The following is a 14,102-nucleotide window of genomic DNA, read 5'->3' on the forward strand; positions in this document are numbered from 1 at the left end:
TGAACTCTGGGGTCTGGGCACTGTCCCTGATCTTTTCAGCTCAAGTCAAACGCTCTACCACTTGAGCCACAGCTCCACTTCTGGTTTTCTGGTGGTTAATTGGAGATAAGCGTCTCACGGACTTTCCTGCCTGGGCTGGCTTTGAACTGGATTTGAACTGTGATCCCCAGATCTCAGTAACCAGATCTGAGTAACTAGGATTACAGGCATGAGCCATTGATGCCTGGCTAAATGATGTAATAAACATCAAGAAATGTATTCGAAAGGGGGATGATGGGATGAAGGAGCAGGGTGTATGTGGGGAATTGTTAAAAGATGAGAGGAAAGGGGTGAAAATGCAGTTATAGAATTCAATGTACATTCTACAAAATTAAGAAAATGCAGGGAAGGAGTGGGTTTAGGAGGGTTGGGAGAGAATGATGAAATTGGTAATACTGATCAAGAATCATCGTGGTTATCTACTACTTTGTTGAGTACAACTACTAGAAGATGAAAATAAAACTAATATTCCACTTTTTGTTAGTCTATGTTGTCATTTCAATCATCCCAGCATTCATACTATCACTCAGCTTGCCAATGCCTGATCTTATGAGATGTTTGGTATTTTTATGATTTTAACAGTATATGACTTTTCCTTGTGATTTTAATTTGACATTCTTGCTACTAATGTTTTATCTGACATTAGTTTTTGGCCTTTTCTAATTTCTGACTTTTCAGTATTTTCCCATTATCCTATTTTATTTTGTTATTATTTATTGTTGCTACTGTGATATTGATTTCAGGAATTCACACTTGTAGGAAATCACTCAACCACTTATAAGGTTACCCTTATAATTCTTTGTAATGTAGGTCATGTTTCAGAAATTCAATATTTTCCTCAAACTTTCTAATTATACTATTAGTAACTTGAATTACAGACATGAACCATCATGACTATATTATTTATTGAGATGAAATTTTGCTAACTCAATAAAAGTCTGTACATACAGGCATACACACATAGAAACTACATTTAAAAATCCATTCATCCATTGTAGAGCATCTGGGATATTTCTATGACTTGGCTATTGTGGACAGTTCTGCATTGAGCATGGGTGTGTAGATGCCTTTGTTGTATCCTATTTACAAACTTTCAGATAGATGCCCCCATGTGTGGGATCTCTGGACTTTAGGATAGTTCAATTTTAGCTTGTGAGGAATCGCCATATTGATTTCCATAGATTTATACTAATTTACAGTCACCTCAACAGTGTTTTACCATCCCTTTGGCATTTGCATAAATTATGTAAGTTATATATATTCTTCAAGATGGCCATTCTATCTGGGGTTTAGATGGAATTTCAATGTTTGTTTTGTTTGCTGTATGCTGATGCTGGGGCTAGAACTCAGGTCCTGTATGTTAGCCTTTAGCTTTTTGGCTCAAGACTGACAGACTACTACTTGAGCTACAGCTCAATTTTTGGCTTTTTGCTGGTTAATTGGGGATAAGAGCATCTGAGACTTCCCTGAACACTCTCTTTTAATTGTAATCCTTAGATCTCAACCTCTCCAGTAGCTAGAATTACAGGACTGAACCACTGGCACTATCATTTTGATTTTCATTTCTTGTATGTCCAGAGACATTGAGCACCTCTTTATGAATGTATTGGCCATTTGAACTTCATCTTCCAAGACATATCTATTTAGCCCATTTGCCCATTTATTGATTGGGTTATTGGCTCTTTGAGTATTTCATTTTTTAATCAGCTAGTATATTCTGGGAATGGTCTTTCTCTCAAGTCCAGTTTAATAATATTTCTATATAAATTTTTATAACATAAAACTCATGGTTTAAATCAAGAAACTTAAATTTAGAAACTTCCATGTCACATGATGTTTTTTCTAGTTTGTCCATTCTTTACTCTTGACAAGATCCAAATCTTTATCCTTCAGGGATTATACAAGGGAAGAAATCTATTCATGAGAGATTACTTTATTTGAATGTGTTCCAAATATTCTAATAATTTCTAACCACCTTCTAGTCTCTTCCTTATAAATTATGGATGATTTTAAAGGCTTTAGGCTATACCTGCTCATATAAATTTAAGAACTCCTTTCCTGGTATAATCAATAAGTTTCTTGGAAACTAATTCATCCCACATCTGGAGTACCTCTCAGCTGATAAATAGACCACCAGGTGTCTACTTTTACTTTTATCGATGCTTAAAGAAATTTGCAGAAGTCCTTGATTCCTGGGATGAACTGAGAAGATGAATAATATTGTTTGAAAAATTCCTGTGCTAAATTTTATTAAGCATTAGCTTAATCATTAGGTATTAGAAAACTAAACTAAATACTAGACATCATTTATCAATTTGTATACAGATTTTACTCAATTAAGTAAATGGTGAAGCCAACCCACAGGATGGTTGTCCTGGTCTAGCTTAATCTTGATGATGGAGAAAACACAAGGCAGAAAGTAAAATATAACCCAAAGAAAATTTGTCATGGACTATGCTGCAGACTTATGTTCTTCCATAGGTGTGTGCCTCTATCACTCTGCAATTTTAGTGATGACAGACTTTCTGAATCAAATGGAAGTTGTAGCAGGTGTAAGACATGCAGAAGAATCCTAACAGATGGCTTCTAAGGAAATCACAGACTTTCTCTGCACCTGTCCTCATCTGCCACCAGATCCTGTGCATGGAGCCTTTCTGCTGGATTCTAGTCAAAATATATTCATTCACAGGTAAGCTTTACTCTTACGTTCATTTAACCCAATAATATTTCCTAATGAGTACATTCCATATTATGGCCCAAAAGGTAGGCATGAGTGATTGGTGTTATATCCTGAAAGTGTTTGTGGTCTTATTAAATTGACAAACCTCCTGATGCATTATTCTGATTCATATTCACAATAAAACATCCAAGAGTAGTAATAGCAGACATTTTTTAGCTAGATTTTTCAGGTATCTAGTAGCACTATCTGAATGTAATATAAACAAAAGTCATAGAAAGACTAGATAGGATGTGTGGCTTACAGTATAAACACAAAACAGATACACACAGATTTGTATTGAGTTGCTTAAGGTTGTGTACATAACAAGTGTTTTAACCTGGCAGTTTAACACAAGCCATACAGTCCTAGAATCCTCATTTTTTTAGCACTGTGTTCCAATCCCCCCCCATACCTCCCTCCAGGGTCTCTTTGCTCTATCTCAGTACACAATGACTGTGAAACTTAACATTGTTATTTGGGTCACAATAGTCTCTATACCCTAGGTACTCCTGATTGGTGTGTTACAAGTAATGAAAATAAACCTGGAAATATCTACTCAGTAAAATTTGGGCTGCCTGCAAATTCCTGTAGCTGGTTGGATTGAAAAGCACTCTTCAATTGTCTTCAGTCACAATTTTTTCTAATGTTCAAACTGACACATATTTGTATTTACCTTTAGAAACAAACTCAACCCTCTTTTTTCTCACAATGAATTTGAACTTTCTCTTGATAATGATAATTTTTGGAATCCACTCACTAAAGTTTCCTATATGAGAACTAAGACTTAGAATCTTATGTATACAACCATGCATACTGTTTACTACCTTGTTTCTGTTTCTGTTGTATGCATTCACACTCTCCAGATTACACCAAGAATTCTGAGAGAAAGCATACTATGTTTGAATGAATTAGTTAGGCAAAGCCCTGAGTTTGTTCAGATTTATTAAAAGAATTTGCTGAAAGCTCTGGGTAATGAAGGTAAATGTATTACAAATTTGATATAAGCCTGGATGTCATGGATAGAATAATTCTTCCTGGAACACCTGACAGTCATAATCATAGCAAGCAATTTCTGTAGGCAGAAATATCCTCAATACTTGTCTAGTTATTTGATATGATCTAACTCCTAAATGCCTTGAAATTTAATGAGCACTTGAGAAAGACTGAGAATTCTTTGACTCAGTAAAGAAGGACTCCCTAATGCAAAGTGGAATGAAATTGGATTCAGTGAGACATTTCATTCAGTGAGGTATTTTAATTATATATTGATCAAATATTTTATATATTATATAGTAATATATAATTTTGCACATAATTATATATAATAAATATATGATATATAAAATATAATGCATCACAATATATAAAAATAAAAGTAAATGTAATATATAATAATGTTAAGTATTATATATCATATATGTGTTATATATTAAGATCAAAGTTAGGCCTCACAATTAGTAACAACTCAAACAGACACATGGAGTTCTTGTATATGAGAGTTAATCTATCCTCAAGACAAGGTAGATGTGTCGACAGTAAAAAAAAATTCTCTAGACACCATTGCTGAATTTTTTGCCATGACCTGTTAGTTTAAACGAGGGGTCATTAATATATGATTTTTGTGTGTTTGGCTATTCTTTTGTATAAACTATAAGACACAGAGATACTTTTTAAGCTCTTTGCCTCAAGCACAATCATCTGAAGGGTTACACAATTGCCAAGGGAAAGAATATTGGGCTTTCTGGAAGAACTCGATGATTTAATGTTTAATGTGATCTTACCACTGTAGGAGAAAAAATGGGAATATGCTTTAGGAGAAAAATGGATTCATGATCTTGTCCACAATTTTACGGCAGGTTCTGAGCTTTCATCCTACATGCCTTATAGAAGAATAAATGGGCCAGAGGAACAATGTCACAGAATTTGTCCTGCTGGGCCTCACTCAGGATCCCGATGTGCAAAAAGCCTTATTCATCCTGTTTTCACTCATTTACATTGTGACAATGGTGGGCAACCTGCTCATCGTGGTGACTGTTATTGCCAGTCCTTCCTTGGGCTCCCCCATGTACTTCTTCCTTGCTTACCTGTCACTCATGGATGCTGTGTATTCCACTGCTACTTCACCCAAGATGATTGTAGACTTACTATGCTCTAAAAAAACCATTTCCTTCCCAGCTTGCATGGGCCAACTGTTTATAGAGCACTTATTTGGGGGTGCTGAGGTGTTCCTTCTGGTGATGATGGCCTATGATCGCTATGTGGCCATCTGTAAGCCACTGCACTATTTGACCATCATGAATCGACGGGTCTGCATTCTCCTGGTGGTAATAGCCTGGGTTGGAGGGTTTGCTCACTCTGTGGTTCAATTTGTCTTCGTGTACAATCTTCCTTTCTGTGGTCCCAACATCATTGACCACTTCATCTGTGACATGTACCCACTGTTGGAACTTGCCTGCACTGACACCTATCTAATAGGCCTCACTGTGGTTGCTAATGGTGGAGCCATCTGTATGGTCATTTTTGTCCTTCTACTCATCTCCTATGGATTCATCTTAAACTCCCTAAAATCTCACAGTCAGGAGGGGAGGCGCAGAGCCCTGTCCACCTGCGGCTCCCATATCACAGTGGTTGTCCTCTTTTTTGTTCCTTGTATTTTCATCTATGTTCGACCAGTTTCCAACTTTCCCATTGATAAATCCATAAGTGTAGTTTTTACGATCATTACTCCCATGCTAAATCCTTTAATATACACCTTGAGAAATTCAGAGATGAAAAATGCTATGAAAAAACTCTGGGGTAGAAAACTAGTTACAAATGCCATCAGAATGCATCTCCCTTCCTGAACATTTACATTCTACAGTAAAATACCACAAATTGGCTATTATTTCTAACAAAAGATTACATAAATTCCATGCATTGTCTAAGAATACTCTATTTTTACGAAGCTATCAAAGGTGAAATTATCCTTTGAGAATGGGGTCAATCTTATAAAAAAATTACTGAAGAAAAATAAAAGATACAAGTACTTATCATTGTAAAAATAAAGAACAAAATTAAGATCCCCTTAAAGTTTATCTTTTTACTATATATTGAAATGAGATTTTAAAAAATAACTAGTATATGTCTGAGACAAGCAGAAACAGTCAGATAAGTTGATGTTAGGCGAAATGAACCCCAAGATAAGGATTCAAATGTTTTTTCTTTCTTGGTATTGTTTGTAACGTATTTATAAGATGATTTCTTTGTTGCTTTGTATGTCCCTCCCCCATGGTATAACCCCTGTTTTCACTGTATTTGATGTTGGTATAATTTGTGGAAGGGAAGGGAAAAAACAAATAGTTTAAATAGGGATAAAGGTGGACCCATTGCAACATTGAGATGTACAAGATGTTATGTCGAAAAACTAACTTTACAACTTTGGTGCGGGGGACGGGGGAGGGGGCAGGGGAAATGGGAAGGGATTGGAAAGGGAAACAAAGGAGGAGGCAACAATGCTTGATAAGAAATGTACTCATTACCTTGCCCATGTAATCGAAACCCCCCTATATGGTATTTTCACAAAAAAATAAAAAATAAAAACAAAAAATACATTTGAAACCTCCATATCAGCAAAATTAATGAGAAGTCAACTCATGTAATACTTAAGTAAATTTTGGGAAGCCCAAGGGTGATTGAAGAATTTTAATGTTCATTTTCTATCAGCACGGCAACTTTCTGTAGCTATTCCATGTCTAGCTTAATCTCTGTATTTTCAGTTTTGGAAATTCTGATGGTACAGGACACTGTATGTGCTGAAAAATGTTACTATTGCCAGGTGTGCTGGCACATGCCTGTAATTCCAGTACCTGTGAAAATAGATATCTAGTATGTTTGGGGCCATCTGAAGAGCCTATGCCTCCAAAAGTGAAATAAAATGATGTGAGTACTATTGTATTCTGGAATGCAAATGTATTTATCAGGTGTTAGTTTTGGTCCTTTACACATCATGGTGCAAAATTATTTCCAACAAATACTAACTGTCCAACAGACTGACACTGACTATTCCTATGTCTATAGTTACCTCATCAGTAAAAAGTAAGTTTGTTGGTAGCAAAAACACTTTCCTGTTCAATATTGTTGACATGACATATTTTATATAAAGACTTACTGTAAGTATAAATATTAATTGTATGTTTGACCATTATTATTTTGTATAAACACTCATGTAAGGTGTAGATACAGCCATTGATCTCTTAGCCTTGAACAAAATTTTCAGAGGAGATATAAAATTGTTCAGGAAAGGTCTAGACATCTATTTGATAGATAATCAACAGATGATGGTGATTATATTATTGTTACTTATTTATTTTGATACCAGCCCTGGGGCTTAAACTAGGAGTCTAGGTGCTATCCCTGAGCTTGTTTGTTCAAGGCTCACATTTTTACCACTTGAGCCACAGCTCCATTTCTGGCTTTTCTGGTGGTTAACTGGAGATAGAAGTCTCATGGACTTTCCTCTCTGGCCTGGGCTTCAAACTGGGATCTTCAGATCTCAGCCTCCTGAGTAGCTTGGACTATAGGTAGGATCTTAACAAATACTTATTAAATGTTTACTGTGTATTCAACACTGGGGGATAATGATGAAAATATACTCCAAAATGTTCCTCTTCACATAATATTCATGCTAGGTTCTGTTCTCCTGAGCGCTAATCTCTGAAAAGTTAAAGAAAAGTAAACAAGGCAAAACAATAATGTCACAGAATACATTCTCCTGATCTTCCCACAGGATCTAGATAGACAGAAACCATTCTTATTCATGGTTTTACTCATCTCAATTACACTGTGACAATGAAGGATAACCCACACATTGTTGTTACTGTTACTGCTAGCAACTTCCTTAGGCTTCCTCATGTACTTTTTCTTCACCTACGGATCACTCTTGGATGTATTTTGTGTCACTGTGGTTTCCCCCAAGATGTTCACAGCTTTACTTTGAAAAAGATGATTTCCTTTCCCAGCTTGTAGCTTACAGCTCTTCATACCACTCTTATTTGGGGGTGCTGAGGTCTTTCTTCTGATGGTACTGACCTGTATTGATTGCTATGTGGTCATCTGTAAGCCACCATACTGTTTGACCATCATGAATGAATGTGTTTGAAGCCTCCTGTTGATAGTGGCCCAGGTGGAGGTTTTGAAAATTGGGTGGCTTAACTTGTGTCATTGTGTATTTTTTTGTGTTGTGATTTTTGTTTTATTTTGATTTTGAGCTGGGACTGAGGCTTGAAACCAGGGCCTTGGCTTGTTCACTCAAAGCTAGTGCTCTACCACTTAAGCCACAGCTTCACTTCCTGTACTATGCCTTAATTCACTCTAGCTACAATGTTGTATTATAGATTCTTTTTTAAAATTTTATTTTATTGTAAACATGCTTACAGAGGGGTTATAGTTACATGAGTAAAATTTGTGAATAGATTTTCTTCTGTGTTAATTGGCTTATCAATTTGATTATGATTATTTTTGCTCATGATTTTTACAATAGAGTGATTGCACATCATAAGGAAATTAATTTTGTATATGTCTTTAATGTACTTTGATCAGATTTACTCATTCTTACTCTTAATTTTATCCTTCTCCCTCCTTCCTTTCCCCTTCTTTCCAATAAGTCCCCCTTATAGTGTATATGTGTGTGTGTGTGTGTGTGTGTGTGTGATTCTTCTTGTTTAACTGAAATTTTCTGTCTTTTGATCATTTGTCCATCACCCTCATTATAGCTTTTAGTTCGATTTTTAATATTGATCTGAGATATTTTTAGTTCCACATAAATAAGGACTTAATTTTTCATTGCATTTATATACAAATTATTTATTCATTTATCTATCTGTGGACATTTACATGATTCCACATATTTGTTCTTGTGATTATTTGCAGTGATTGTTGAAGTGCTGATACATCTTAGAAATATTTTTAATTTTTTATTATCTTTAAGTGGCTGTATAAAGGAGGTGCTATATAACCAATCAGTTTATGAATACAATGCATCAGGATCAGTGTTATTTCCTTTCTACTTTTTGTACGTAGTAAAATTTGTGAGTGGAGAAATGAAAGGTAATGTTGAGATTTTGTCATCCTTTATTTCCAAAGTGTGATCATTTTGTCCCTTTATTTCCATTAAAAATTTTCTCCCGTTGTGTCTTCCAAGACTACTTTTCATTTCTTGTCATTCTCATCAGTTCAAGAAGTGATCTGTTTTTGAGAATAGTATATGCATTATTCTTTTCTTGTGTGCATGCTCTATCAGAGATCAGACATCTTTTGTGATTTTAAAGTTTGGGCAATTTACTCCTTCTTCTGTGGTGTTTCTGGTGGTGAGCCATCCCTCTGGAGAGCTCTGCTTATCCCTCCTTGTCTCCAGTCTCCACAGGCTTCCTTCCTTCTCCTCTCTGAACAATGTTTATTTTCCTTTTTAGGAAGCAATCTGTGGTTCTGAAGAACTATTCTTGGTGTCTTTAACTGAGTGTTTACCAATGCATGATATCACATGTTTGGTTTTATGATAATCTTGGAGGATGTGTAGAGAGATTTAGAGAAAAGAACTTCATTGTATAAAGAATGTATAAAAATCAAGGGTCAGTATTCTATTTTTTATTGGTTAGTCATGTTACTTTGTCTTATTTATGTATTTTATTTTACTTTATACTTTCATGATTTTTAATCTTACTTTTATGTTATTTCATCTTTCTAATCATAGGTCTTAATTACTTATTTTTATTTTTTATTTATTTTTTGGTCTTGGTGCTTGAACTCTGGGCCTGGGTGCTGTCCCTCAGCTCTTTAGCTCAAGGCAAGTGCTCTACCACTTGAACCACAGCACCACTTCCTTACTTAGCTTTTTTAAAAAAATTTATTTTCCAGAGAATTTATTTTGCAACTGAACTGAACATGCATGCAGATATAATCTCATTGGAGTTGGCAAAAAACATGTACTGGTGATGATTTTGTGACATTCTACTTAAGTGTGCTTCACCTGCACGAAGCCTTATGCTTTTCTTTGACTCTTGAATTTGAAAATCTTGGACATATGCTAATTTACTGAAAACAAATTGTACTTATAGACACAACTTTTGGATTATGTTTTCAATAACTGAATTGCTTTTAGATTGCTATTTTTTACACTTAACTGTCCTGAAATGATTGTCCAGGGAAAGCTTCTGCCCATATAGAACTCATTGCATGGTTGATGTCAGGTCTTTTGGGGATAGGAGTCCTTAGTGAATTTAATGGCAGCAAGTAGCTTTGGGGACACTTTGAACAACTCAGGAAAGCTGTTATGAGTTAAATATTTTGTTTTACTTATTAAATTCCCAGCCATGCCTTCTGCTACCCATGAGACTCTCCCAAGTTATTAATGCTACAGCGAAAATATAAAATAAAAGCCACTAGCATACAAGACTCTCAATACAGTGTTGTCAATTTTGTAGGAATACACAACAAAGTCCATTCTTGATTGTGTGATGCACAATTGACCCAAACTGTTACCAGGTGCATTCAAGTAATTCGGGCAATAAACAATGAATTTTACCATTTACTCTTGAGATGTGTTGTCAAGTAGAATGATCAGATACTCGATGATTCATCAAGCAACTTTGGTGTTGATTGTCGAAGATAGCTCTGGATAAATCCAGAACTTAAGCCATACAGTGTTCTGCAAGTGAAAGAACATGGAAAAGCTCTGTGGACACTAAAGGAGACATATTTCTATGTGAGAAAGCATTTATAGCTTCAGTGCTCTGCTTTCCCCCTTCCTCTCTAGAACACGCCTGGACCTAGGGTGGCAGTTTTGACTGATCTTCATCAAGCTAAGATATCAAGCTTCCAGATCTATGGTACAGTTTCAGAAGTGTGGCTTTGGAACAAGTTATCAAAGAGAATATTGAAAAGCCAGGTAATCTATTTATAAACACTCTTCACTGTTTTTTGAGTAGGGAAAAAGAAACAGGCTTACTTTGAATGGATTTTGTATATTTCTTAAGAAACAGGCTTTTTAATGCAATTAAAATTTTTTATGTCAGAATCAAGAATAAAATTAACACAGGTACTTTTTCCATCTTGTAAGTATTAGATTAAGTAGCATACAAATAATTGTCTACAAGTTGTATAAGTTTAATTTCAATGCATACTAAAATAGAGAAAATTCAGCACAATAGGAAATATGCATATTATCTACAGTGTGTGTGTGTGTGTGTGTGTGTGTGTGTGTGTGTGTGAGTGAGTCCCAAACTTGAACTCAGGGCCTGGGGTGCTTTAAGCTTTTGTACTTGAAACTTGTGCTGGATAGATATATTTATAAAGCACTTAAAATGCTATGAAAAAATGAGAGTTGCTGGCTCACACCTAGCTACTCAGGAGGCTTAGATCTGAGGATCATGGTTCAAAGCCAGCCCAGCAGAAAAGTCCCCATGAGATTCTTATCTCCAATTAACCAACAGAAAACTGGAGCTGAAAGTGATAGAGCACTAGCCTTGAGCAAAAGAGGGACAGCGTCCAGGCCCTGAATTCAAGTCCCACAATCATAAAAAAGAGTCATAAGTACACAAGAGGTCAACATGAGAAACCTTTATAGAAGCTACCTCTAAATGCTGACAGCTCTTATGAATGGTAAGAACTTATGTTCAATTATAAATACAAACATCCATTCATAGTGAGAGTAAAGGCAATGAATCATGTATAGATGAAGTATTAGGAGCCCCTAAGTTGGAGATTCTATTTTTAGGTAGTTATTTTCTATATATATATATATATATATTTGCAAAAATATGGTACAGAGGGGTTACAGTTACATGAGTAAGACAATGAATACATTTCCTATTGAGCATTGTTAATCCCTCCTTTGTTTTTCTTCCTCACCTCCCCACAAAGTTGTAAAGTTTGTTTTCTTTTTTTATATATTTTTATTGTAAAGATACTATATAGAGGGTCATAGTTACATGAGAAAGTTATTTTCTATTGACAGATATCAAAAGTTAGAATATGACTTTTGCATTATTCTTTTACTGAGGAGTACAAAGATTCCAAGAAGCAAGCACTGGTATTAGTACTTTCCTTCTCCCTAAGTACCTCCTGACTGACAGCTTATGGAGGAGATTGTCTCTACTCAGTTCACATACCACATCCCCCAACAAATTGTAATTTTCATTCAATTTAGGACCATTGTTATTTTTTAATCTCTCTTTTCTCAGTTTTCTCTCAGCTTTCTATAAACACTCTCATATTTTCAGGTGATTAAGTATAAGTTCACTTTCTAAAAATGCAAAGGATAGAATATTCAGACTCTCAAAAGCAGACACTAAGAAATGTAGGCATTAAAGTGGTAGAATATAGAAATTAAGTATTCCAACATGAACTGTGCATATTACACAGAAGATTAGCATCTCAAAATATCTGGGAATCAAGGAAATGATTCATTTTTACTCAAGAGTGAACTTCTTGTTGGCCTTTCAACAATAATAATTCAGGAATAAAATGATTCATTCAATAATTATTTGATAATCACCTTTAGAACAGAGTGAATCTGCATGATAAAAAATACTATCATGTTATTTAGGATAATGTTGTCAATGGTAAGAACTCAGATAACTGTATAACTGGAAAGGTAGTAGCAATTTCAAGAAACAATCTAAGGTGGGAGAAGATATTCCTAATATTACTGAGTTAAAATGAACAAATATTTACCCACAAATAGTACAGAATTATTTGTATTATATCATAATGTTGCTTAAAACCTTTATTCAATTTTTAGGTAACCATAACCAATTTAAACAAATTTTAATAGATTCACTTTGAACTTTATTACTCATTTTTTCCTTCAATAATCCTGGTTCCTAATTGTTCTGCTTGTGAGTAAATGTGTGCACTGTTGTGTGTGTGTTTATGTGTGTGTACGTGTGTATTCAAAACACCCATTGTTTTCTTTGTACATTCGTGGCTGAAGAAAATTCAATATCTTTATCTGTGCTCAGTTGTCCTCTGATAAATGCTGAAATTCAAGGTAAGTTTAATGAGCATTTAATGAGCACTCACAATGTTTTTTTTAGTGACCATGCGTTTAATTCTTAGATTCAGGAAATTGTGGTGAAACATCCTAGAGGCAAATATTGAAACTTGGATGACCTGCAACGACATATAAGTGAATTAATTACCTATTCGTTTTCTTTTCTTCTATTTTTCTCGGTAGATCTCAGTGAGTAAAACGAGGAAGAGCACCACTTTCAGAAGAATACATGGCAAATAAGAACAATGTGACTGAGTTTATCCTTTTGGGACTTACCCAGAATCCCAAGGGGCAGAAAGTTCTATTTGTGACCTTCTTATTCATTTATATAGTGACAATACTGGGCAACATGCTCATCATGGTAACAATCATGGCCAGCCAGTCCCTGGGCTTCCCTATGTACTTTTTTCTGGCTTATTTATCATTTATTGATACTGTCTATTCGACCACCATTGCTCCCAAAATGATTGTAGACTTGCTCTATGAGAAAAAGACCATTTCCTTCCAGGCTTGTATGACTCAAGTTTTTTTAGATCATTTCTTCGCTGGTGCTGAAGTCATCCTTCTGGTGGTGATGGCTTATGACCGATATGTGGCCATCTGCAAACCTCTTCACTACATGTCCATCATGAATCGGCGGGTGTGTGTCCTTATGCTATTGGTGGCCTGGATGGGAGGCTTTCTTCACTCTTTGGTTCAATTCCTTGTTATTTATCAGCTCCCTTTCTGTGGTCCCAACGTCATCGACAACTTTCTGTGTGATATGTATCCCTTACTGAAACTTGCTTGCACCAACACCTACCTCATTGGGGTTTCTATGATAGCTAACGGAGGGGCGATTTGTTCCCTCACTTTCTTGATTCTCCTGGTGTCCTACTGGATCATATTGAACTCTCTTAAGTCTCACGGATTGGAAGGGAGACGCAAAGCCTTCTACACCTGTGCATCGCACGTCACTGTGGTCATTCTATTCTTCGTCCCCTGCATCTTCCTGTATGCAAGGCCCAGTTCCACCTTTCCCATTGACAAGTCCGTGACGGTCGTTTTGACGTTCATAACCCCCATGCTGAATCCTCTAATCTACACCCTGAGGAATGCAGAAATGAAAAATGCCATGAGGAAATTGTGGAGTAAAAACGTGGTTTTAGTTGGGAGAGGGCTGTAATCCTCACGCAGAACAGCCTGCATTCTTTTACACAGCCTGGGACTATGTTCACTGCCTGAAATCGCATGTGTCGCCTATCACTTCCTTTGTGACTGTGTAGCCTGCTTATTCTGAGACTTCCATGTGAATTTAACAAGTGGAAGATGTTAGTT

The 14,102-nt window shown here is 35.8% G+C and overlaps 2 protein-coding genes across 3 annotated transcripts; both read left to right on the plus strand.

Annotated features, from left to right (window-relative positions):
* Positions 1 to 4,653: 4,653 nt before the first annotated feature.
* Positions 4,654 to 5,601, plus strand: LOC106001138 (olfactory receptor 4A5-like). Its single transcript, XM_013036267.1, has one exon. The coding sequence runs from the start codon at positions 4,654 to 4,656 to the stop codon at positions 5,599 to 5,601; it is 948 nt and encodes a 315-aa protein (XP_012891721.1).
* Positions 5,602 to 11,868: 6,267 nt separating this feature from the next.
* Positions 11,869 to 13,950, plus strand: LOC106001153 (olfactory receptor 4A15). 2 transcript variants are annotated; one of them, XM_013036282.1, is made up of 2 exons: positions 11,869 to 11,880; positions 13,027 to 13,950. In XM_013036282.1, the coding sequence occupies exons 1-2, from the start codon at positions 11,869 to 11,871 to the stop codon at positions 13,948 to 13,950; spliced, it is 936 nt and encodes a 311-aa protein (XP_012891736.1). The 2 variants fall into 2 exon arrangements, with proteins under 2 accessions (XP_012891736.1, XP_012891735.1); XM_013036281.1 differs by lacking the exon at positions 11,869 to 11,880 and having other exon boundaries at positions 13,015 to 13,950.
* The last annotated feature ends 152 nt before the right edge of the window (positions 13,951 to 14,102 follow it).

Source organism: Dipodomys ordii, unplaced genomic scaffold (genome assembly GCF_000151885.1).
Source record: "Dipodomys ordii isolate 6190 unplaced genomic scaffold, Dord_2.0 Scaffold270, whole genome shotgun sequence".
NCBI lineage: Eukaryota > Metazoa > Chordata > Mammalia > Rodentia > Heteromyidae > Dipodomys > Dipodomys ordii.

Bases quoted from the DNA above. Each gene is read 5' to 3' on its own strand.
- LOC106001138 (XM_013036267.1), top strand. From the start codon at position 4,654: ATGGGCCAGAGGAACAATGTCACAGAATTTGTCCTGCTGGGCCTCACT.